We start from the raw sequence: 23,862 nt of genomic DNA, 5'->3' as shown, positions 1-23,862 counted from the left end.
CCAGAGAGAGTTCAGGCCTGATTTATTCTAGGACCCATTTATTTGTCTCTTTGGCCATCCACAGTATCTTCAGCACTTTTCTCCAGCTTGGTTGTTGTTGTTTGCCTTCAAGTTTTTTACTTACCTGTAAGGCAACCCCAAGGCAACCCTATCCTGGGTTGGTTTTTTTTTGGCAAAATTTGTTCAGAGGAGGATTGCCATTGCCTTCCCCAGAGAGCATGTGACTTGCCCAAGGTCACCCAATGTGATTCAGGACCAAGCGAGGAAATGAACCCTGGTCTTCACTCAAACCACTATGTCACACTGGCTCTCAGCACCACATCCCAAATGAGTTAATTTTCTTCTTATTGGCTTTGTTTTACTGTCCAGTTCTCACAACTGTACATGGTGATGGAGAATATAATGGCTTGGGCAATCCTCACTTTAGTGTTCAGCGTTATACCTTTAGCTGTTACGTCCCAGCCTGCGTACACAAACCCATTCATCCTCTCAGATCCGAAAGTCCTTCCAAGCCCAGCTGCGTGATTTAGATTCCATTTCTTGCTGAGAGGAAACTCAACTCTACCCATGCCCACAGCTACTCTTTCTGATTATTGCCATAGTCCAGACATGTTCTGCTAAATCTTGCAGTATGATTGGCAGGGAATGATGGTTGGACCCAACGTAGATATGCCAAAAGGAAGCATGGGTCCATGGAAGGAACTTCAGGGCTGCATTTCACACTGCTGCTCCCCCTCTTCTCTGCCCTCTGCCACGTGGACCAGATGCAGAGCAGCCAAGAAATTTCAACTGATCTCTGATATGGGCAAGAAGAAAGGTTATTTATATCTTCAGAGCAAGAGAATTGGCACAGGATCCTGCAGTGCCACCGAACACCTGTAGGAAGCAGCATTGCCATGGGAATCAAGGCAAAGTCCAGACCATCCCAGAATTCTGTTAAGAAGGACCAAAAAAGGTTCTTAACCTCCAGAAGCAATGCTTTTGGTACCAAGGCCCAGTGGAGTCACTAGTCACATCATGTGAAGCCCCTGTTAAAATTCAGAGAATGAGGCAGGCAATGGTGTGATTTTAAAAAAAAACCTTGCCTGGGACCACTCTCTGGACCCATTCATGCTACACAGTTATAGTGCTATGATTCCACTTTAACTGCTATGACAACATCCTATGGAATCCTGGGATTTGCAGTTCAGGGAGGGGCATTTAGAATTCTCAGCCCAAGAGCTCCTCTGGTGCCTCTGACCAAACTACAAACCCCAGGTTTCCATAGGAAGTTGTCAAGGGAATTAAAGTGGAATCACAACACTATAACTATGCAGTGTGAATTGGCCTCATGTCTCTCTCTATAAAACCAGACTTGTTGCCAGCTGTTGTGTCAACAGCTGAGTAACAACAGCTTATTGAGTAACACAACAGTGTGGCTTATTTATGAGAGCCTTATCACATGGAGATTTTTGCAGCTCAGATCCAACGTGACTGCGGGTCCAACAATGCGAATTCATGCGATAACGCGATATGTTATCACACATGATTCCTTTCTATGGGGGCTTCTTCCATGGCACTTCGGCAGTGATTCCAAAATGACCCCTCATTTTGGTGAAATCGGTAACAAGCGAATTCACAGAAATTGCTTCCGAGCTCACTTCGATTTCACTCCAAATTGGTCTGGTGTGGAATGCAACTTTGCTTCTGCTCTGGTAAACCACCGCAAACCCCCCAGGTTGCAAATTTCCCATGATGCGGTGCTGCAATTCCCCCCCCTTTCCTTTCAGTGGTCCTTTCACTTTCAGGGCAACTCATTTTTTGGGAATATATATATATGTGTGTATGTGCATGAATGTGAATATACAGATATGTGTATCTATCTGTCTATCTATCTATCTATCTATCTATGGGTGTGTTGAAATTGCTGAAATGGAAGGGAAAATAAAAAAGGGGGATGAAGAAGACACAGAAATATTCACAAGGCAAATATTCACACAATCACGCAATTACGCGAAACAGGGAACAAGAACTTGCGCCCCTTTTCACCCCAGAAATGTACAAGGTCACGATGCATTCAGACCCCCACTGAGCATGTGCAAGGGTGCCGATTCGAATCAATGAATCCCAACGGTGTGGTAATACAATTTCCACTCACTCCGCTTTGCATCAATCTGCATCACATGACTTGCCTTGGATTCGATTCCCCCTCTATTCAGAAGGGCAATGGAAGGGCAACCAGGTGTGATGAAACATTCACATTATAACGTGAATTCGCATAGCTGAACCAGGAGTCACCCCGGATCTGAGCTGCAAAAACCTCCGTGTGATAAACACCTGAGAAAACATAGAAAGAAGTTGTATTGCAAGTCTTTTGAATGAACTTCTATGAGCCTCCTTGGGAAAATAAGTCCAACTTTTTCATCTTTTTGAGAATATAAAGGAAGGCAAATGCAGAAGGACAGGATATTATCAATATGCTTGTCTGTGAGCTCCTCCAGATAGGTCTGAAGAAGTGTGAGTTTTCGCAGTATAGTTCTTTGGGTTTGATCTCTGAATCAATTTGTTTCATTCGTGGGGAATGGTATAGAAGTAATACTCAAACTTTTTACCCTTGGGACCCCTTTACATCTACATGTGGACATTGTGCACCATTCCACTCAACATAGCATATGAATAAAAATATTGTGTTTATTTGGTGTGTGTATTTTTATTCACACATTCATGTATATTCATGTTTTAACATTTTATAAGGAAATAACATCGTTCAAATTAGAACAGTTTTATTTAAGTAAATCTAATGTTTAACTCAACTCATGTGTACATTTTACACATAAAAAAGTTTGGGAGGAGGAGGGATCAGGGCCCCCAAGTCTCATGCCCTCCCTTGAGCAACTCTTGCAGACTCACTCCAGGGTCCTGCCCCACCTTTTGACAACAATAGGTTTATAGTGATTTATTGGATTTGCACTAAGGCTTTTCCAAAGAGTTGTTATTTTTAAACTGGGGCATGATTTGATGAAATCCTCCAAAGGGTTGAAGGGCAAATTTCCTCCTTTCTTTTTTCTTATTTATTTTTTTAGTGATAAGCACCATAATTCAAATGGTTGGGTATTTTTTAAAGGAAGAGGAAGAGATTCACAATTAAAAGGAAACCCACTTGGGTCCCAGACTATGGAAACCGGGTATAACCAGGCTGTTGTTGTTGTTCTTGTTGCTGTTGTGTGCCGTCAAATCGTTTCTGACTTATGGTGACCCTACCTAAGACAACCCTATAATGGGGTTTTCTTCAAAAGATTTGTACAGGGGGAGTTATCATTGCGTTCCTCTGACACTGAGAGATTGTCATTTGCTCAAGGTTACCTAGTAGATTTCCATGCCTAAGCAGGGATTTGAACCCTGAATTGTGGCCCATTGCTCAAACCACTATGCCACACTGGCTCTCTTTATGCAGTCTAGGGGCATTTAAAATTCCCAGTCAGAGAGCAATTTTGGTTCCTCTAAAAAAAACTACACAGGAACTATGGCAGTTAAAGTGGAATCATAATGCTAGAATTATATGGGGGTGAAGGAAACATTAGAAACTCTTGTTTCCACAGGTTTTAGAACAGGCTGCTTCCAGAATGACTTCTGAGGTGTCTTTTTTGATGGCAGACAGAGATGAGATTTGGAGTGATATGTAAGAAATTGGATGCAGTACACACAAGACCTTAGTATAATCAATTGGCTTTATTGAGTTTCATAGAGCAAGAAAACAGATGAGAAAGAGTCTGGAGGCTCCTGGCATGCTTCATTCATTCTGAAGTGCTGGGGGAAAACTGCTTTCAGGAGATTTCAGGCTTTCATGTCTCCTTGTGTGCCCCTGACCTGGGATGACCAAAGTCTGGCCCTTCAGTTGTTGGACTGCAACTCCCATCAGCCCTATCCAGCATAGCCAATGATGAGAGAAGATGGAGATTGTAGTCTGCTAAGATCGAGAAAGCTGCATGTCCCCCACCTATCTGCCCTAGATATGGGGTGGACTGGTAAAATAATGCCCCCATTGCCTGGGAAATGGATTCGGCCCATGAGCAGTGAGGGGAATTGCTGTCTGCAAGTGAAGGAAGGGAAGATATTGTGCCCCCACGGTGAAGCAGAATTATGCTGAAAAAAGAGCCATAGATGCAAGGAGAGAAACAAGGGAGGTTCCACTGCACCATCAGGGGACAAGAAGATAGCCTGACAGCACCACTAGAAGAGGAATTAGCTTCTCTTTGCCTAGCTTGTTCCCACAGCTGGGCTGTACAGCACTCTGGACCATACTTGGCAAGAATGGGGAGAAAGTGGGGGTTGGGGTGGGGACCTGTATCGATGGAAAGCTGGAGCTCAAATCACATCAAGACGCGCAAAGGACTGGTCCATGCCCAGGCTGTTCTCCACAAAGATCTCATACTTCCCAGCATCAGCTGGCGTCACCTTTTTGATAGTGAGAGTGGTTGAATCACTGCCAATATTATAGTACACCCTGCAGGAAAGGAAAGCCAGAGGTCTTAAGTTCAGATCTGGGATGTGCCTTATGCACTCCCACTGCCTGCCACCTCCCTCTTACCCGTGTGAGAGGTTGTCCTGAATACCCAGAGCTGCTAGATTAGTGCACTATACTCATATAGCAATGCTATTCCACTTTTACTGCTCTGGCTGCCTCCTGTTGCATTCTGGGATTTGCAGTTTAAGTAGGGGAGGTCTCACTGAACTACAAGCTTCAGAATGGAACAGGAGGCAGCCAAAGCAGTAAAAGTGGAATAGCAGCACTGTAAGAGCATAGTGCAGTAATGTGGTAGGTTGCCTTATGCCTTAGCCTATGCACTCTTCCCCATGCAAAGGAACTCAGATCCAGTCCGGTCCAGTAAAAAACCCTGAGGAATCACAGGTTAGAACCTCTTGTGAAAAGAAGCAAGCTTGTGCAACCTGACCACTACCAGAAGCTCAGGACAAATTTCTGCTCTTCCAGAAAAACCTGCTAGATACTCAAGATTCTCCTAGAATTCAAAGAATAGCCATGCTAGTCAGTATGTAGAGAGATCTTGTAGCACCTTTGAGACTAACTGAAAGAAGTTGGCATCACGAGCTTTCGTAGACTTAAATCTATTTCCTCAGATGCATCTTCCTCTCCACCAAAGGCATCTGAGGAAGTAGACTTAAGTTTATGGAAGCTCATGCTGCCAAATTCTTTCTTTCAGTTAGTCTCAAAGGTGCTACAAGATCTCTTCTACATAAAGATTCTCCTTAATACCCATGAGAGCTAGACAGAGAAAGAGGAGGAAGAAGAAGCAGAAGAAGGGATTTTTACATTATTTGGAGTCTACATCTTTCTTGGAAAAGTTTCCTTTTGGACTGCAATTCCCAGAATCATCCAGCCACTAGATTCTGGGACCTGTAGTCCAACTTGTATTCCTTTCTGAGGGTTAATTCCAAGCACTGGGATTTTCAGCTGTGGCATCATTCATGCTGATACCTACTTTGCTTGAAGTGTTTGTGTGAGTAGAAAAGGAAGGGAAAGTGGGATCCTGACATTAATCTGCCCTTGATGTGCACTGGTTTTGTATAGTTATCCATTCTTACAATCCCACAAATGGCCTTCACTTACCGATCATCCTCTTCAATATCCTCACCATCTTTGGCCCAGCCGACATCAGGTGCTGGCTCTCCACTGATATGGGCGGTCAGATTAACAGTGCTGCCTTTCTTAGCCTTTGTGCTTTCTGGGCCCTTCTCAATCTTGGCAGGCACTGCAAGACAGCAAGTGAGATATCAGTCAAGGGCCCTTCTTCTGCCTGGGGGAGCAGAGGGGAGGAGTACCTGCAGTGACTACAGCACAAACAGGGAACCTTTCACCCCTCAGATGTCCATAGCTCCCCCAATCTCTGGGCACTGTTCATGACAGGGGGGACTAGTGCTGCAGGTCAAAATATTTAGAGAGTGAAAAATTTCTTCATATTGCTATTGATTTTGTGCAAAGTTACTATTCTGTACCCTGTTCTGGTGCAGAAAAAAATTGGCATGTTGCCCTAAAGCAAGAAATTGGATCCTTACTGGCTCATGATTGTGGCAATCATCTCTTTGTGATCACTTCTTATCCCGTTAAAGTATTACTGTATTGCAAAAAAGTGATGAGCTAATCTTCTGGTTGGTTTTGATTCTAGTGCTGGCGGGTGACTGAGCTGCATTTTACAACCAGGATGTTGTTTATAACTGCTACACCTTGTTGCTGATCTTTGCAGAAGTCCAGGGATGGAAGGACCATCTTACATAGATGGTCATACATGTGGACTCATCTACACGTTGATGACTCTTTGCCTTCTCCAGTTGCTGCATGGCCTTGGGGATCGAGTGGGGGTGATGAGGCAAAAGAGCCTTTGCATGGTTTGCAGAGATCAGGTTAGCAGAAGACTTGGGAAGAGGACCCTATTTCTGGCTAAGGCATCCCCTTTCAATTTGCATCTGAAGATGATCAGGAATGTAAAAGAAGATCTCTCTTGGGTACCAGTCTGATGGATCCATTTCCTTCCCTGAGTAGGCATCACTTGGGGTCTTTTCCCCCTTCAAATCTAGGAGATCTCTTGGAAAAATTACTTTTGAGGGATTGACACTGCCAGAATTCCCCAGCAAGCACATCCAGAGCCTTCCTCCCTCCCAGAATTAAACCTTTCCTATATCAACCTTATGAAACCAGAGCAATCATGCTAGAGTTCTGGGAGATGCAGTCCAAAAAGGTAACTTTTCCAATCTCTGGTCTAGGATCATAGAGGAAGTTCACAATTATGTCTAGAAGGAAGGAATGCTATTGCTAGGCTGGGTGCAGGATTTGGGGTGGGGAGTGGCCTTAAAAGGTAGCTTTTCCAAGCTTTAGCCCTTGCTTTGCAGAGGAAGGTCACAGTTCTTTCTGGAAAGTAGAAATGCTGTGGCCGTGCTTGCTCTAGAATTCTGGGTACTGTAGTATTTTGGTTTTGTTTAAATGACTTTTCCAAGACCTAGTGAGGAACCATAGCTAAAGGAAGGTCAGCATTTTCTGTCTAGAAATGAGAAGGGCTATGTCTTGACAGAGGCATGGCTAATGTTAGAAGGAGCTTAGCTTTCTCTATACAAGACACAAAGCTATGAATAGAAATGGGCAGGGCTGTGACTCAAAGGAGCAGAGCAGGCAGTGTTACCTTCCCTCAGTGAGGTGTCCCAAAGGAAAATGCTCTTCAAAGAGGAATGTCTCTAGAATGATTTGGCTGCCCAGGGGGATGGATTGGTCTATGTTTAGCAGGCGAGCATGGCTATGTAAGGGAGGGAAATGGGCCACCTCACCTTCTATAAGGAGGCGTGCTGAATCGAAGCACTCTCCAAAGGGGTTCTTCACGGAGATGGTGTACTTGCCCAAGTCGGGAAGGGCAGCGTCACGCACCACCAGGGCGACAATGTCAGGGTCCTCAAAGACGTAACGGTACTTGGGGCCATCCTTGAGTTCCACGCCATCTTTCAACCAGCGAATGAAGGGGTCCGGAAAGGCACTGATGCGGCATTCCAGCTTGGCTGCACTCCCTTCTATCAGCATCACATCCTTGAGGTTCTCCAGCACCCGTGGGGGGCCTTTCTCCTTCAGTTCCTTGCGGGACCTGGTAGTAGACAGAAGTTACACAGCAGCAGAACTCAGAAGGTTCTTTTTTTGGATTGCAACACCCAGAATTCCCAGCCAACATGGCCACCAGTCATGCAGGCACTGGAAGCTCCACTTGAAATCCTGCAGCTTCTTGTCTCCTGGTGACAACAGCAAACAGGCCCAGGGCAAGGGCCTTGAAGTGAGATCATGAAATACAAATCTTGTGATACAGTAAAACAACCAGAGGTGACACAGTCATATGGACAAATTTTAGTACTAACACACTCAAATGAATTAAAATAAGTATGCATCCTTCAACCAGCTTACCTGACACCCCAAAATTAACTTTATTAAGCTGTAGCTGTTTAATTTTGATAAAAATAGAAACCAATAGAAAATAGGAATATAGAAAATGGCGGAGGGATATGTAGAATCTGATCAATTGAGATAACTAGAAATCTCATTATTGCAGCATTTTGGAATCCTGTTTGTACATAATAATTTACGCTTTCTTTCTGGCAATCTAGCTAGACACTCCTTATGTCAGTTTATTCAGTCTTATTTTCCCACATCAATTGCAGTTTGTTCCTGCCTCAACAAACTTTTAAATAAACCTAAACCTCTATAAACAATTTAAAATACAACAGAGTGATGTAGTATTTCATCAGTATATATTCTCCCACTACAAAGTATTGCATGTTTGTCTGTCTAACATCATCTGTGATGCCAGGGTGACTGTGCGTTTCTCCTTCTTCACCAATCTCTTCTCTCCTTTTCCACCATTTCTCACTATGATTTCTACCAGTATAAGAGGAACAATCTCCTCTTATTTACTCCAGAAGTCTGATGACACAGTGGCATGGCAACCCCCAGCACTTGGTTTAATTCTGCGGGCCAACATGTTGCCTCACCAGAGTAGATGGGAGTGCGTACATCTGGAACCTTCAGAGGAAAAAAGTAGAAGAAAATGAAGGCACCAGAAGATCATGAATCAAATATTGAAATGGGGACAGGGCCATATGCCAGAAGTGCAGAATAATGTTACAACTGCCCCAAAATGTTAAAGTTAAATGCAGCATTACTCAGTGGCAATGAGAAATCATCTAGTCTTTTCCTCCCATCCCTCAACACTCAATATCCCCTTCCCCCATACAGTCAGGAAGCCTCAGGACTGCCGTTCTGTTGATCTTATAAGCTGGCAAAAATAAGGCTGGTAGGGAAGGTTTCTACATAGGTGTGCTCAGACATGTTTACTTCTCCCTTTTCCTTTCTATCAGAATTTTCTTTCTGTCAGCCAACAATTCCTTTCTTTAAGCAGAAAGCAAGAGTAGACTGGGAGGGGGGCATATTTAACTGGGATGGAAAGAAGGTGGAACACATTTGTTGTCCAGAAGCCCATCAAAGATGGCACACTGACTCACAGAAAGGTGTTAACTGATAGACTGTGGGTATTTGTTGTTGTTACTGTGTGCCCTCATGTTGTTTTCAACTTACAGAGACCCTATTGTGGGATTTTCTTGGCATCCTCTGAGTCTGAGAGAGTGTGAGGTCACCTAGTGGGTTTCATGGTCAAGCCAGGATTTGAACCCTGGTCTCCAGAGTCATAGTCCAAGTTGAAACCACTACACCACACAGGATCTCTTAAACTGTGGCTAACACCACAATAAAAATACTTGTCTGGTGTCCCTTTTGAAATTTTCCTGTTCTGTTTCTTTTCTCCCCTGTCCAATAGAGCTGGGATCATTAAAAATAGAGGAGGAAGCATTACCCATGAGGAATGTTGGCCTAGATGCCTCTGATACTGAAGTGACCTCTTTAAGTGGAATGACCCAATTTGTTCAGTTTCTGTGGATAATTCCAAGGCAAATGACATGGTCAGCAATAAAGTTGGTTGCTTACTTGATAGTAGTATAGTCTCTATGTTGAACAGAAGAACTCAGGGATAACTAAGGAGTAACTTTTCCAGACTGGTCAGATATATTCAGACATAGTGGTTTTCATTGCAGAACTGCTTTTATTTTCAAGATCCAAACAACATTTCAATCAGTTATTTCAACTTTCCTTGGCATTATTCACATTAGCATTTTGTAACAAGTAGATCCAGGGAGATCTGATGGTGCAATAATGAATCAAAGTTCCCATTATGTTTACCCCTATTGAATCTCTCTGGCACAATTTAACCCTGATGAATTTCACATTATCATTTGTATCAATTTAAATTGGAGTTGTCATTTCGCTGGTTCTCGGATTTTTAAAAAAAAAACAACCTGTCAATCAAATGATGCACATCTACGTCACACTGTTTAGCCACACACACCCCGGTCACCCTCAGAAGATGGCAATGGCAAGCCTCTCAGAGCAATCCTTAGCAACAAACCCTGGGATAGGTTAACCTTGCAGGGAGTCACACTCTCTTAGACAAGAAACCCCCCACTGGTTTAAATGTGGGGTATATATGCAATATAATACTGTATGTCTGCGAGAGCATTAGTTTACACCAACTTGGGAACAGAGTCTGTTGTGGTTTTATTTCTTAGGAAATAGGAAAAAACGACCCCTAATCCACAGCCCCACTGTTAGGGGGTGTTTTAAAAAAAAAAAAAAAAGGTCAAACAAATCATTTACACCTTTGTCATACTGATGACGTGGGTATTTAAAGGTGCTGTCTACTGTGGCCATACAATAGCAAATATCTGCATTAAATCTGTCATTTTTTTAAAAAAAGTACACCTTCTAATGGTGTTCCCAGGAGAACCCCTCCCTGGCTTTGGTGAGCTCTAGGAATCAGATACTGGTGCAGATAAGGGGCTCATTTTGGCCATTGGTTTTATATGTATGTATGTATGTATGTATGTATGTATATGAAAGAATAAGAAAGAATAAGAAATAAAAAAATTGAATTAAAATACCCACAATAAAATTAAAGCATTTTAAACACCTTTCAGAGTAACTTTTCAAGATAACTAGTAAATGTTACTAATTTTTGTGTGCCTTCAGGTGGCCCTAAGTCGAATCTTGCACAGGGTTTTCTTGGCAAGATTTGTTCAGGGGGGTTTGCCTTTGCCTTTCTCTGAGGCTGAGAGAATATCACTTGCCCAAGGTTGTCCTGTGAGCACTCAGACCACTAGACCACGCTGGCCATTACACATTGTACACAACCACAAACATATAACATTGTTCCCAGTGACTTCATTGCTTTTGAAATGCAGTATTGTTAAGCCCTTATTACTTTCCTGCTCAAAACCCTCAAGTCTGCCCTTTAGTTACTTCCAAGCACTGGTAAACACCCATCTTCTCTCCCATTTTGTCATCTCACTATGATGTGGAAGGTTTTGGGAAGTTCAGAGAGGCATTGTCCAGATCCTAGACAATATGGGGAGGTGGAAAGGGAACTCTTGTCATTCTTCAAATTGACAGAAGTATTTTCTTTCTACCAACCACATCCCTGCCCTACTCCAGCCTCTCATTTCTAGATCATCTTTCTCTACTTTCTTGAAGTCGTCCTGGCTGCTTCTCTCACACCCATCTCTCCCTAGGCTCTTTCTTCTCCAGTTCCTCTCAAACACATAATCTCCTTGACTCTCCACTCTCCAACCACTTGTCTAGTCCCTACCACAGTTTCTCAAAATACTTCTCAAGTTTTTCATCACATTTGTCCAAGTACACACAACTGTTATCACTAGAAATATCACCCTGTATGACTATACTCAGTTCTCATTGCCATTCTACTTGCTGCTTAATTTTCCCACATTTTTGACCCAACTCTCTTTCTACATCCATGCATAAAACTTGTGTTGCTGTTCTCTCCCACCCACCCCAATGCTTTATTAATACTTATTTGTTTATGAAAATATCCTACCTCTTGCAAAGCAATTTTCTAGGCTGTCTATTACAACACTGCTTCTTAAGCTATCTCAGTGGGGTAAGAACCAGCAATATATTTTTTTTCTCCCAAGGTGCCAGGAACTGATATTTTTGTGCCAATTATTTCTTTCTTTCCAGGAAATGCTCCAGCAATGGATCATGGACCAGCACCACTTCAGGGGACCACCATTTTCAGCAGCACCATTTTACAAAACAAAATAGAGTCCACACCAATACAGTGATATGAAAACCAATCAACAGCAGTGTGAAACCATAAAAGAGTGTATCTGCACAGCACAAGTACAGCAGTTTCATACCACTTTAACTACAGTGGCTCCATCCTGTTCAATTCTGGGATCTGTAGTTTGAGAAAGTCTTTAGAACTCTCTGCTAGAGAGCTTTAGTGGAAATGTTCAGAGTTGTTGAGTTCATCACTTAAGTTCTCTAGCAGAAAATTCCATGATCCTCATTAGATGACAACACCCATGATTCCATATAAAGCAACAATGACAGTCTTAGCTGTTTGGAATTGCTATAATTGTGCACTGTAGATACAGCTACAGATGATCGTTATTCAAAAGCCCAGGAATATGAAAAGCTGATACAATTTTGTATAATAATATGATAGGAGGTCTTCCTGGAGACAGTATTCTATACTGAGGGTGCAACATCTGAATAGTTCCTGTTTCTTTTTGCCAACCACCTAGGGCACCTGGAACAATACCTTCAAAAAAGATAGTGATCCTGTGAACAGGTTGGGGTGGAGGTAGACAAGCCTCAAGGCAGCCTGATCCAAGGCTTCAGGAAGTTACAGAAGCCATGGAAACCCACTGGCTGACCTTGGGCAAGTCACATTCTCTCAGTCTCAGAGGAAGTCAAGGGCAAACCTGCTCTGAAGAAACTCTGCCAAGAAAACCCCTTGATAGATTTGCCTTAGGGTCACCATAAGAGAAATGACAAGAAGACATATAACAAAGTGATACTTAACTGTCCCAGGAGTTGTTTGAGCTATATCCAACATGGAATAAACCCATAGGAATCAATAGGTCATGAATTAGTGCATCCATGAATCTACTGTAGTTAGATCTACTGTAGTTAGCAAGAATTAGCTGTTCTTTATGTTAAAAACAAACAAAAAAAAACAAACCCAAATTATGGTGCCCCATGCCAGTTCCAAAAAGGTAAATGTAAACCTAGATTTAAAAAACCAAGCATAAGCCTCAAAATTGCATGAATCACAATACAGTAATTGAATATCGGTTTTAAAAAAAACCAAACAAACCCAAAGGTCTCTAAAATTAACTCATAGAGTGCCTTCCCAGAGAATACACTGAATTTCCCACTGTCTTCTCAGTGCCCATAATAGTTTCCTCCTCCTTTCACCTGCCATGCCCCTCACCTGTGCCCACGATAGGAGGCCTGGATGCGGATGGCAGCATTCTGCACCTGAGGGTCATTAATGTCCAAAGTGAATCCCGGTGGAGGAGGAGCCGCAGCCTTCTTGGGGGCAGGTTTGGACATCTGAGGGCAGGAGAGGGGAAAGAGCAGGGTTAGCATCAAAGACAAAATCCCCACATTCTCATGGGATAGGCCCCGCAACCCCCCTTCTTCTCTCTATCACTCTTAGTACAAGATGATTCCCACTGACCACCTCAGCACAAGATGATTCCCATACATCCAGTCTTGTATGGCCTATACCAGGCCAAGAGGTCTAAATGAGCTTCAGGCTCTGTTTTCTGGAATCTGCCAGAGCAAATCACCACTGCAGACCCACTGACAGAAGAGACAAGTTAGGCTACATTCATCTCCCAGCCACCTCCCTCATAACTGCAAACCCCAGTTTAGATATCTCTGAAGCTTCTGATGTCTCCATGGGCAGTAGCCCTCAGAGTGAGGTTTAGGGTTCTTAGGAGGCACAGCTCCCTAAAGAGATGATTAGTCAAGACATGTCTTTGAATACATGTTCTTGGCTCAGAAGGTGCTGGTATGTGCGCTGAGATGGGACATGAGTTCTCAGGACCCTGTCTTTGACCCAGGCAGGAGCGGTCTCTTACCGTGAGCACTACCACTTCAGCTCCACTGACAGGGAAAAGGCCACAGCCTCCTCATCCCACTCAAATTTATATCTCTGGAGGGGAGAATTCAGGTCTGTTGGAGCCCCTGCCTGCATTCCTGTCCAGATGTCTCCTTCTTTGGCCAGGGGGGGCCCTCTCCCCTGCCCACTCAGGAATCCTGGGCGTTCCCTTATATAGCCTGTTGCCAGGTACCTGTGAGTATTGGGGCCATGCTGATTCCAGCCCAGTGCTGTGTAATCACATAGGCCAGCCCAGAGGGACTGAGATGGAGCAGCTGCACCATTCCTGCCCTCTGGCTGAGAGACAGAGAAGGGGACAGTGAGTGAAGAGCAAGCCGAGCCCCTTTCTTTCTGTGTTGCTTGATACCAACACAAACATACAGTCTTTGGAGGCCCAGAAAGACTGGGGTGGTGGTAGTGAATGAGGATCTAAGGAGAGTCAAATCATTGGAGGCTGCTGGACAGTTGTATAGGGGGGGATACTTTTTTTGTGCTACAGTGGGCATGATAGTTTGGGGATTCTGGGAGCTGTTGTCTTAAAAAGTAAACATTTCCTAGGTTTGAACTTGGCTGCATCCAGATTTAGATAAGTGCAGCAGAATGGCACAAACAAAATTCTCTGACTTCTTTTCTTTATGGCAGCCCCCTGATGCCCTGAAAATGCTATACAAAAGCTACATCCCCTAAATAAGGCAGATCCTGGAGGCAACCCATTGTGTTGTCAGAACAAGCAACTACGTTCCCAGAGCACCAGAGACTAAGCATGCCTCCAGATCTACTCCAATTGCCAGCACTTGCCAGAGTGAGCCATTTCACTTGACATGATATCAAGAAATGGTTTAATGGTTGGAGCTCACATAATCTGTCTACAAACAATTAAATACATAAATAAATACAGTGGTTATGCTGGATGCGGGGATTCTAGGAACATTTTCTTTCAGATCGACTGAATTGTACATGAAATTAGAGCTTGGAACAGATTGAATAGGTACTTCATCTCCCAGAATTGCCCAGCCAACATGATAACTGAATAAAAGTAAACAGGTTATGAATTGATTCACATGGAAAACCTTTGGAGGGGTCACCAGACTGTTGTTATTTGCTGTCAAGCCAGCCATATGTTATGAATGAGAGACTAGACAGAGAAAAAATATTGAAAAATATTGAAAAATTGTAAATTCAAGTGAAAATGCATGACAAAGAGAATCCTGGAGTTATTAAAATCTTCTCTGTTTAGAACTTATTCTTGCAAAATTGGCATGTGTTTGTTTTGTGCTGAAAATAGCATTTGCCTACCCAGTTGGCATAAAGAGACAGATACCAAATGTATGGATAAACTAAGAGCTCCTTTGGTAACTATTCAATTTTAATCTGCAATAGAGCTGCTTAGTGTGGTATGTGCTGAAGCAGGTGTAATCTTATCTCCTCTCTGTGCAAAAGTTACAGATGGTTGCTTTGCACAGAAAATATTTGCAGAATATTATTTTCTGTGAAGAAAACACTGTTTCAACAGAGAGGCGGAGTAAAAATAAATATTTTATTATTTATTGATTTAATTAATTATTTTTTTTAAAAATCTTTTATTATTTTTATTATCCATTTTTTGTAAGTACAGTTATTAATATATCTAAGTAGTTTGTATATGTATACTACATTTATTCAAAAATAATACCAACGTATGTTCCTTTTATTTCTTTTAGATATTCTATCCATGGTTTATTATTTATTTATTTATTTATTTATTTTCTGTGTAAAAACACAAATTTTGTGCAGAAACAAATTTTGTGCAGAATAAGTCTCAGATTGCAAAGGGGCTTCACACAAACTGTACTGCCTCACAGTGGAAGGAAAACTGCTAAAATTAGTCATTGCTTCCTTTGAGAAGAAAATGAGTGAAGAATTACATCTCTATGAGAGACCTCCAAGAGCCCAGTTATTAAGAGCCCTGCTCAAGTCTTGCAGTCACCAGACACTGGCTTCCTCAATTGAGTCAATCCTTCTGCAATGTGGTTTTCCTCTTTTCTTATTTTGGATTTATCTTTACATTGTTGCCTTTTCTAATGAGTCATCTCATCTCTGGATATGTCCAGAGGATAGCCTCTGAGCATTTTGCCTCTGGTGAGGGTTTGGGGTCATTTATTTTAGTACCCGTAGAACTTTTCCCCAGCACTACGTTTCAAATAAATGGGTTTATTCCTGCCAGCTTTCTTCATTGTCCAGCTTCTATAGCTATACACATCTCCTCCTCTAGTAATTGTTGCTTCTGAGTTCCTTTGTTACACTGCATACCAAGAATTATGTTTAGTGCAAGGAGAGTTGTTGTAGTTGTGTGTCTTCAAGTCATTTCCAAATTATGGTGATCACTCATGAGATTTTCTTGACAAGATTTGTTCAGAGGAGATTTGCCATTGCCTTTCCCAAGGGCACTAGATCCTGTATGATCTTGAAAAGTAAGCAGAGTCAGCCCTGGTTAGTTCTTAAATGGGGGACCTCAACGAGTACCAAGTGCTGTAGGCTATATTTCAGATGAAGGAACTGATAAAACCACCTCTTAGAATTTGTTTAAGAAAACCCCATGAAATCCATAGTGAAGGGAAAAAATTATAATGTACCTTATATCTTATATCTATACAGTATCAAATCCTTATTCAGATTATGTACCTTGCTTGATTTGTATGATTAGTATGATTTGTAACATGTGATTTTAACTAATAAAATAAAAAATAAAATAAAATAAGAAACCCCCATGAAATTCATGGGATCACCACCAGTCAATAGACAGCTTGTTGGGACACGCCAGAATGATGGATTGTTCATGCCTTGTTCCTCCAGTTTGACTCGAAGCAGCTTTATTTTGGCTGTCTGTAACAGGCCTATATGTTTTTCCAAATGGCAAATTAGCAGTTCAACCTACTTTGACTAGCATTAAGAATGCATTTAATGATTTCATTGGGTTTGGTGGTTACCAGTCCTCTGACTGGTAAAAAAATCCTCAGATTTTTACAGTCACCAATACACTCACCTTTTAGCCAGTGGGATTTCCCTAGTTTGGAGATAAAAAGAAAGGGGGTAGGGAAATCTATTTCTACTCCTGTATCCCTGGTGGGTGTGATTTGTTGAATTAATGATAGGCTGACAGGCCTTACTGAACTAGTGATATGACAGTTGCTGTTGTTAATTGCTTCAAATTGGCTTTGACATTGGCAACCCTATGAATGAGAGACCTCTAAGACACCCAGATATTCACAGCCCTATGATGTTGTTTGTTGTGTGTGTCAAGTCCCATTTCTGACTTATGGCAACTCTAAGACAAATCTAGCATGGGATTTTCTTGACAAGATTTGTTCAGATGTTTGCCATTGGGTTTGCCTGGGGCTGAGAGCATATAATGTGCCCAAAATCACCCAGTGGGTTTCATGGCAGAGCTGGAAATATAAGCTTAGTCTCCAGAGTCATAGTCCAAAACCCAAACTACTACATCATGCTAGCTATGGCTGTATAGAACCCTAATGTTTTCATTCCCTGTTCTAAATAGACCTTGGGGCTCTGAAGCAGTCTTATTGCATTTGTTGAACTATATTCAGGACTGGACATAATGTTATTTTGCCCACTTTGTGTATGTTTAAAATGGAAAGGCAAGGAAAATGTTTTAATAAATAAGATAAAATAGTAAAATGCCAACATTATATTTTAATAGATTTTTCTTTTTAAAAAAGCCAGACGTAAGACTCTTACCATAGGTTATACTATAACCTGTGAAATTTAAAAGATGCATGCTGTATCTTTTATACAAAGGGATCTTATAGCACTTTTTATGTTTTAAGTATGGTGGCTCTCCTTTTAAGTCTAGATTTATTTGAACCTGTCTTTAGTTTCGATGGAATAGCACATTTTCTTTCATGCAGGGCCAGGCAAGAGGTAGGGGAATGTTGGGCCCTCTATATAGAAAAGCTGAACTCCCGTCAGCTCTAGCCAAAATAAATAATGGTGAGGGATGGTGGAAGATGCAGTCTAACAATATATGGAGGACCACACCTGGAAAGAGCATCTGCAGTACAGGAAACTGTATAAAAGGGAGAAATTTATCAGGTTGTGCTTTTCCCACACAAGATTAATATGAGAAAAGCCATATCTGGCAGAATGGTCTTCTCTGTGCAACAGGTGGACATCTGATTTAGACCAACCAATGCTTAATCCAGGGCCCTAGGATGCTATGAGGCTTGTTGCTTCCAGAGCAATCCATGCAATCCAGTGAATTGCTGTATTAGTCATTATTGAAAAGTCCAGCTGGTCACATTAATAGTCCATAGTTAGCAATCTTGACTCTGAGGAAGGAGTCCTGCCTGTACTGTAAAATAATCCTCTGATTATATAAACAGCATATCATATTTCAGAACAGGAAGAACAGCTTCCGTATCATTGCAAACCTTTCCTAGATGAAAGCAGTCCAGAATTGGAAGTTCTGTGATCTCAAACATCCTGTCACTGATTTGCTCAGAGACTGTGCATGTTAAACTCAATGAGCCTTATCACACGGAGGTTTTTGCAGCTTTTTGCAGCTCAGTTCTGGGATGGGCAGGAAAAGAGAGACAGAAATTCAGGCCTGGAAACCCCGGGTCAAGTCTGAATGACCCCAATTTAAACCAGTTTGGAGCCCAGGTTATTTCTGAATGTGAATGGGCCCAGAAATGAGGCAATGTAGTGTTAGTGATTTTTTTTTAAATGAAGTGTCAACACTAGTGGGAGAGGAAAAAGTCATTGCAGCTTCAAAAGAGAAGGGTGTATAGTACTATATGAGAGGCACGTCAGAATGAATATGTTCTTGAAGGAAAACTACACCTGTGTGCTTAACGATTAGAAGACAGAATGGGCTTGTTGCTGCTTCAGAAACTAGAATGATTATCAATGGATTCAAATTACAAGAAAGGTGATTCCACCTAAACATTTTGTTGTTAACTACAGTAAAGTTGATCTCAACTTGTAGTGACATATGACTGGGAGACCTCCAAGTCCCCCTATCTTCATCCACCCTGCTCAGTTCTTGCAGACTCAGGGCTGTGAGGGCTCAAATGTGGTCATGCTCTCTTCCTGCTGCCCTCCACATTACCAACTATTATTGTCTTTTCTTGGGAGTCATGTCTTTTCATGATATAGCCAAAATACAACAGCCACTTAAATGTTAGGAAGAATTTATTGATTGTAATGTCTGTTTAATTATGGAATAGACTGGCTCAGAGGAGTATATCACATGGGGCTTTTGGGGGATTTTTGGAGCTCAGATCCAGGGTGACTGCGGGTCCACAGTGTGAATTCACGTTATAACGTGAATGTGTTATCAGATGAGAATCCTTTCTATGGGCGCTCCTTCCATGGCGCTTCTGGATTGATTCCAAAGTGACCCTTCATTTTGGTAAAATCGGAAAAAAAGTGAATTCACAGAATTTGCTTTCAAGCTCACTTTGATATCACTTCGAATTGGTTTGGTGTGGAAGATCACACCCCCCTTGGCCCCCTGTGTCCTGCTCCTCCATTCCACTCTTCCTCCTTCATGCCATCTCCTCCTCTCTGCCACCCTGTGACCTATCCGATCATCCCCTGCCTTCTCCTGCATCCGAACCCTGGCTCCAGTGACCCCCTGCAACCTATTCCATCATTCCCTGCCTTCTCCTGCATCCAAATCCTGGCTCCAGTGATGCCCTGCATCCTATACCATCATCCTCTGTCTTCTCCTGCATCCGAACCCTGGCCCCAGTGACTCCCTGCAATCTATCCCATCATCCCCTGGCTGCTCCTTCAGCCTGATGAAAGATGACAGCTAAGGAGGGGGCAGGGAAAGAGGACAGCCTCCAGAGCCCCACTGGGCATGTGCAAGGGTCCCAATTCGAATCGTTGAATCCGTATGGTATGCACCAATGTGGTAATACAATTTGCACTCACTCTGCTTTGCATAAATCTGCATCACGTGACTTGCCTTGGATTTGATTCCCCCTTAATTCAGATGGGCAACAGAAGGGCAGCCAGGTGTGATAAGACGTGAATTTGCATAGCTGAACCAGGAGTCACCCCAGATCTGAGCTCCAAAAAGCCCCATGTGATATACTCCAGAGTGTGGTGAGATAAACCTTCTTTGGATGTCTTTCAACAGAGCTTGGTTGTGCATCTATCACAGTGATGGTGAACCTTTTAGAGGCCAAGTGCCCAAACTGCAGCCCAGACCTCACTTATTTATTGCAAAGTGCTGTGTCCCTCTGGCTTTCTAGTAACAAACTCTGGCAAACTCTGTGCTGGGGCGACAGCACATGTGCCCACAGAGAGGGCTCTGAGTGCCACCTCTGGCACGTGTGCCATAGGTTCGCCATCACTGATCTATCAGGTGTGCTTTAGGTGTGCATTTCTACATCACAGAGAGTTGGATAGGATAGCCCTTGTGACTTCTTCAAGCCCTAAGATTCTATGTGTCTGTTATTATGCTGGGACCAAAGTGATTATCTGGGAGAAAAGTCAAGCGATATCAGGTCTGAAAGCTTCATTCTGCCAAATCAGGCTTACATTATGTGTTGGTTCATATTTGTCTGAATATTTGGTTTGTTCATGGGCCCTTGATTTAGTTCTGAGGCAAATTCAGCTATTTGGACCTGGGCTAAATTCAGTCCAGATTAATTTGGACCCAGTCGGAGCCAGTTCAAACTAAAGGCAAGTGGGAAAATAGATATCACTGCCTAAACGGATGTGCACACACAGTCATAAATTAATAAACTAAAAAGAAAGGTAAACAGAAGATTAAACTATGCCATTCAACAAGACAAAGGGAAATTAAAAGAGAAAAATGGAGACCAAATGAGATAGCAATTAACAGCTGACTATCATGACCACAGCTCTTTCATGCTTCTTTCTGCTACTAAAGGAGCTAAATCTAGCAAATAGAGAAGCTAAGGTGATAACTTACTTCAGTGACCTCACACCTTACTCAGGTCCAAAATAGACTGCAAAAGTAAGCCAGTTTGAGACCGCTTTAACTGCCATGGCTCAATGCTAGGGAATTCAGGAAACTGTAGTTTAAATTACAGTTCCCAGGATTCCCTAGCACTGAGCCAGGGCATTTAAAGCAGCCTCAAACTGGATTATTTCTGCAGTGAGATTTGAACCACAATCCCTCTTCATAACAACTGTGATTGGAGAGTGTTGGTGCTATTCTTGCCCAGATTTCACAATAGACGGTACCAGTTGGTCAGGCCCCATCTGGAATATTGGAGTTTATCAAACGGGAGGAATTTCTCTTAAAATTCGAATGAAAAGAAAGTGGGGTCAGAATGCATTCACTTAAAGTTGCTAGTTTCGCGCAATTACGTGAATACGAACTGGCTCCCTATTGCCCGAAAATAGCATTGCCCCAATTTGTGTGTGGCAGTCTATCATGCAATAACGTGAAACCACATGATTGCATTCGGACTGACTTCCCATTGCCCAAGTTTGTGTGTAGTGGGTTATCACACAATAACATTAAACCCCATGATTGCATTCAGATTGCCATCAGATTATACTTCCAATTCCCCTTGTCTGATAAATTCCATTGTGTCCAGTTCTGGGCACCACAATTTAAAAAGGATGTGGAGAAACTGGAGCGTGTCCAAAGGAGGGTGACCAAAATGGTGAGGGGTCTGGAAACCATGCCCTATGAGGAACGACATAGGGAGCTGGGGGTGTTTAGCCTGGAGAAGAGAAGGTTAAGAGGTGATATGATAGCCCTGTTTAAATATTTGAAGGGATGTCATATTGAGGAGGGAGCTAGTGTGTTTTCTGCTGTTCCAGATACTAGGACCCAGAGCAATGGATGCAAGCTACAGGAAAAGAGATTCCGCCTCAACATTAGGAGGAACTTCCTGATAGTAAGGACTGTTCGACAGTGTAACACACTCCCTCAGAGTGTAGTGGAATCTCCTTCCTTGGAGGTCTTTACACTGAGGTTGGATGGCCATCTGTCGGGGATGCTCTGATTTAGATTTCCTGCATGGCAGGGGGTTGGACTGGATGGCCCTTGTGGTCTCTTCCAACTCTATTATTCTATGATTCTATGAAGGTAAGGAAGTTGCATTTGTGTGCATTTGTTTAGGTATGTTTAACTCCCATCATCCCCACTTAGAATGGTCATTGCTGTGCTGTCTGGGGAGAATGAAACTAATAGTGCAGTATAGGATGCTAGGTTGGGAAATGCTGGTGTAGGCCCTAGAGGTGTTCCACAGCTACAGCTGGCAGAAGGTTCAGGGAAACCCTGGTCCAATTTGGCACGGTATGTGTGAGAAAGAGGGAGACCCCTGTTCATTATGTTGTGAGAAAAATGAAAGGCTGTTCTCTCTCCTCACATTTTAAAACAGGGTTGTAGTAATATGGATTAAGATTGCTATCGTTATCTCATTTATTCTGAGATAAATTTTCTACATATGAATGTGACAAAGGAAGGGATCATCGGTGATACCCAAAACCACCCTGAAGGCATCAGAACCTGTTTGATCTTGAAAGCTAAGTGGGGTCAGGCCTGGTTAGTACTTGGCTTAGAGACCACCAAGGAATATTAGGTACTTCAAGTTAAATTTTAGAATAAGACTACAGCAAACCACTTCTGAGTATGCCTTGCCAAAGAAAACCCTATTAAATGAATGGCATTACCATAGGTTGACAGGTGATTTGATAGATTCATAGAATCATAGCCATGCATGCAAGCTAGGAGAAAATCCAGGATAGGCCACCATCATCCCAAGCACACAGTCTTGCTGGCGAAACATCAGGAAAAAATTCTTCTAGAACATGGCCACATAGCCCAAAAAAACCACAAAAAACTATGGATGATGGCCATGAAAGCCTTCGACTTAATAATTTGCCTGGCTTTGGCTTCTGTGCAACTTGAGTGGAGTAAAGCAGGGGGAAAATATACAGCTGTGCCTTCAAGCCCTTGCTCACAAGCCTGGTGTCAAAGGTTGTCAATGATGGGTTGCCTGTTGGGAGATCTATTGGCAAGAACCTCCTAGATGGCTCCTCTTCTCCTCACCATTGCTGCAACCTGATTGTTAACCTACCTTTCACTCTGCCTGAGAAGGAGTGAGCAAAATAGTGGTGGAGAGATGGAAGAGAAGTAGCTGCCATGGTCTGCCTGCTCCCTGGTTCTCTGCTTGGCAAAGAAGCAGGTGGTGGAAGTGATGAGGAAGAAAAAGAAGGGCAGCAATGTGTGACAGGTGCCGAAGGAAAAAGTTCACTGTGCAAGGAAAGGAGAGTTGGAGAGGTCTTCCTCAAGAGCCCCACAAGAACTGGAACCATCCGTGCTTACTCGATTTCAGTTACGGCCTCCAGAAAGTATTAGACAGGCTTGCAGAATGTAAGTATATGCGTGTGCCTGGAATTGGGGGAAATGAGGAGTTTGTTCCATAATTCAGAATGCAGAATAATGGTGTGCAGAATTCATTAGAACGATAGAGCAAACTCATTCTGAATGTCAGTCTTTATGGAAGGAGAGTAGCACCAGCCACACACCGAAAAGAATGTCAAGGTTTGCAGAGGTATCTTCCCAGAACTTAAAGGGGTAAAATTCCATATGTTTGTATGGAGGAGAAACAAAAATAGCCCACTGGGCATCTTTACTGGTCCTAGAATATTGAGTATCCCTCCAAGCTGGTGGTGATGGGAATGGTCAGTGAGAGGGGTAATGGAACAGAGAATTTTGAGGAAGAGCACAGTTGGCTGGCTGAAATGCTGGACAGGAATTCTCTATGTTGCAAATGTAGTGGTCCTAATGGCATACTGCAACTGTTTCTGCGCTGCTGTATGGTGATCCATGCTGTGGTAATCCCCTCACCTGGATTACTGTGATGTGTTGTAGATGAGACATCCTTTGTAGACTATTCAGAAGCTTCAAATAGTGTGGAACACAGGTGTCAGGATTTCAACCAATGTAGCCAGCTGAGGATGGCATTACACTACTTCTTATAGAGTTATATGTGCTACTTATTCACTTCCAAGCCTAGTCCAAAAACAGGTATTACCCAAATACCTGACAAACTAGGAAGACATCATTTCCTATGTCACAATAACGCCTTAGGGAGCTGGGTATGTTTAGCCTGGAGAAAAGAAGGTTAAGAGGTGATATGATAGCCCTGTTCAAATATTTGAAGCGATGTCATATTGAGGAGGGAGCAAGCTTGTTTTCTGCTGCTCCAGAGACTAGGACCCGAAGCAATGGATGCAAACTGCAGGAAAAGAGATTCCACCTCAACATTAGGAGGAACTTCCTGACAGTAAGGGCTGTTTGACAGTGGAAGAAACTCCCTCGGAG

General features: G+C 42.7%; 1 protein-coding gene across 1 annotated transcript; it reads right to left on the bottom strand.

Annotated features, from left to right (window-relative positions):
- Window positions 1–3,712: 3,712 nt before the first annotated feature.
- On the bottom strand, window positions 3,713–13,024 carry SPEGNB (SPEG neighbor). The gene is made up of 4 exons (XM_042445856.1): window positions 12,867–13,024; window positions 7,312–7,619; window positions 5,606–5,747; window positions 3,713–4,483 (listed from the first exon to the last, which is right to left on the bottom strand). Exons 1-4 carry the CDS (start codon window positions 13,022–13,024, stop codon window positions 4,345–4,347), a joined length of 747 nt encoding a protein of 248 aa, XP_042301790.1. The 3' UTR covers window positions 3,713–4,344.
- Between the last annotated feature and the right edge of the window lie 10,838 nt (window positions 13,025–23,862).

This window comes from Sceloporus undulatus, chromosome 1 (genome assembly GCF_019175285.1).
Source record: "Sceloporus undulatus isolate JIND9_A2432 ecotype Alabama chromosome 1, SceUnd_v1.1, whole genome shotgun sequence".
NCBI classification, from domain to species: domain Eukaryota; kingdom Metazoa; phylum Chordata; class Lepidosauria; order Squamata; family Phrynosomatidae; genus Sceloporus; species Sceloporus undulatus.
This window is presented reverse-complemented; position numbering and strand designations above follow the sequence as displayed.

Bases quoted from the DNA above. Each gene is read 5' to 3' on its own strand.
- SPEGNB (XM_042445856.1), bottom strand. From the start codon at position 13,024: ATGCTAACCCTGCTCTTTCCCCTCTCCTGCCCTCAGATGTCCAAACCT. The intron at 7,620-12,866 runs GTGAGGGGCATG...GTCTACTACCAG, and splicing joins GCCTCCTATCGTGGGCACAG to GTCCCGCAAGGAACTGAAGG. The intron at 4,484-5,605 runs GTAAGTGAAGGC...CCTTTCCTGCAG, and splicing joins GATATTGAAGAGGATGATCG to GGTGTACTATAATATTGGCA.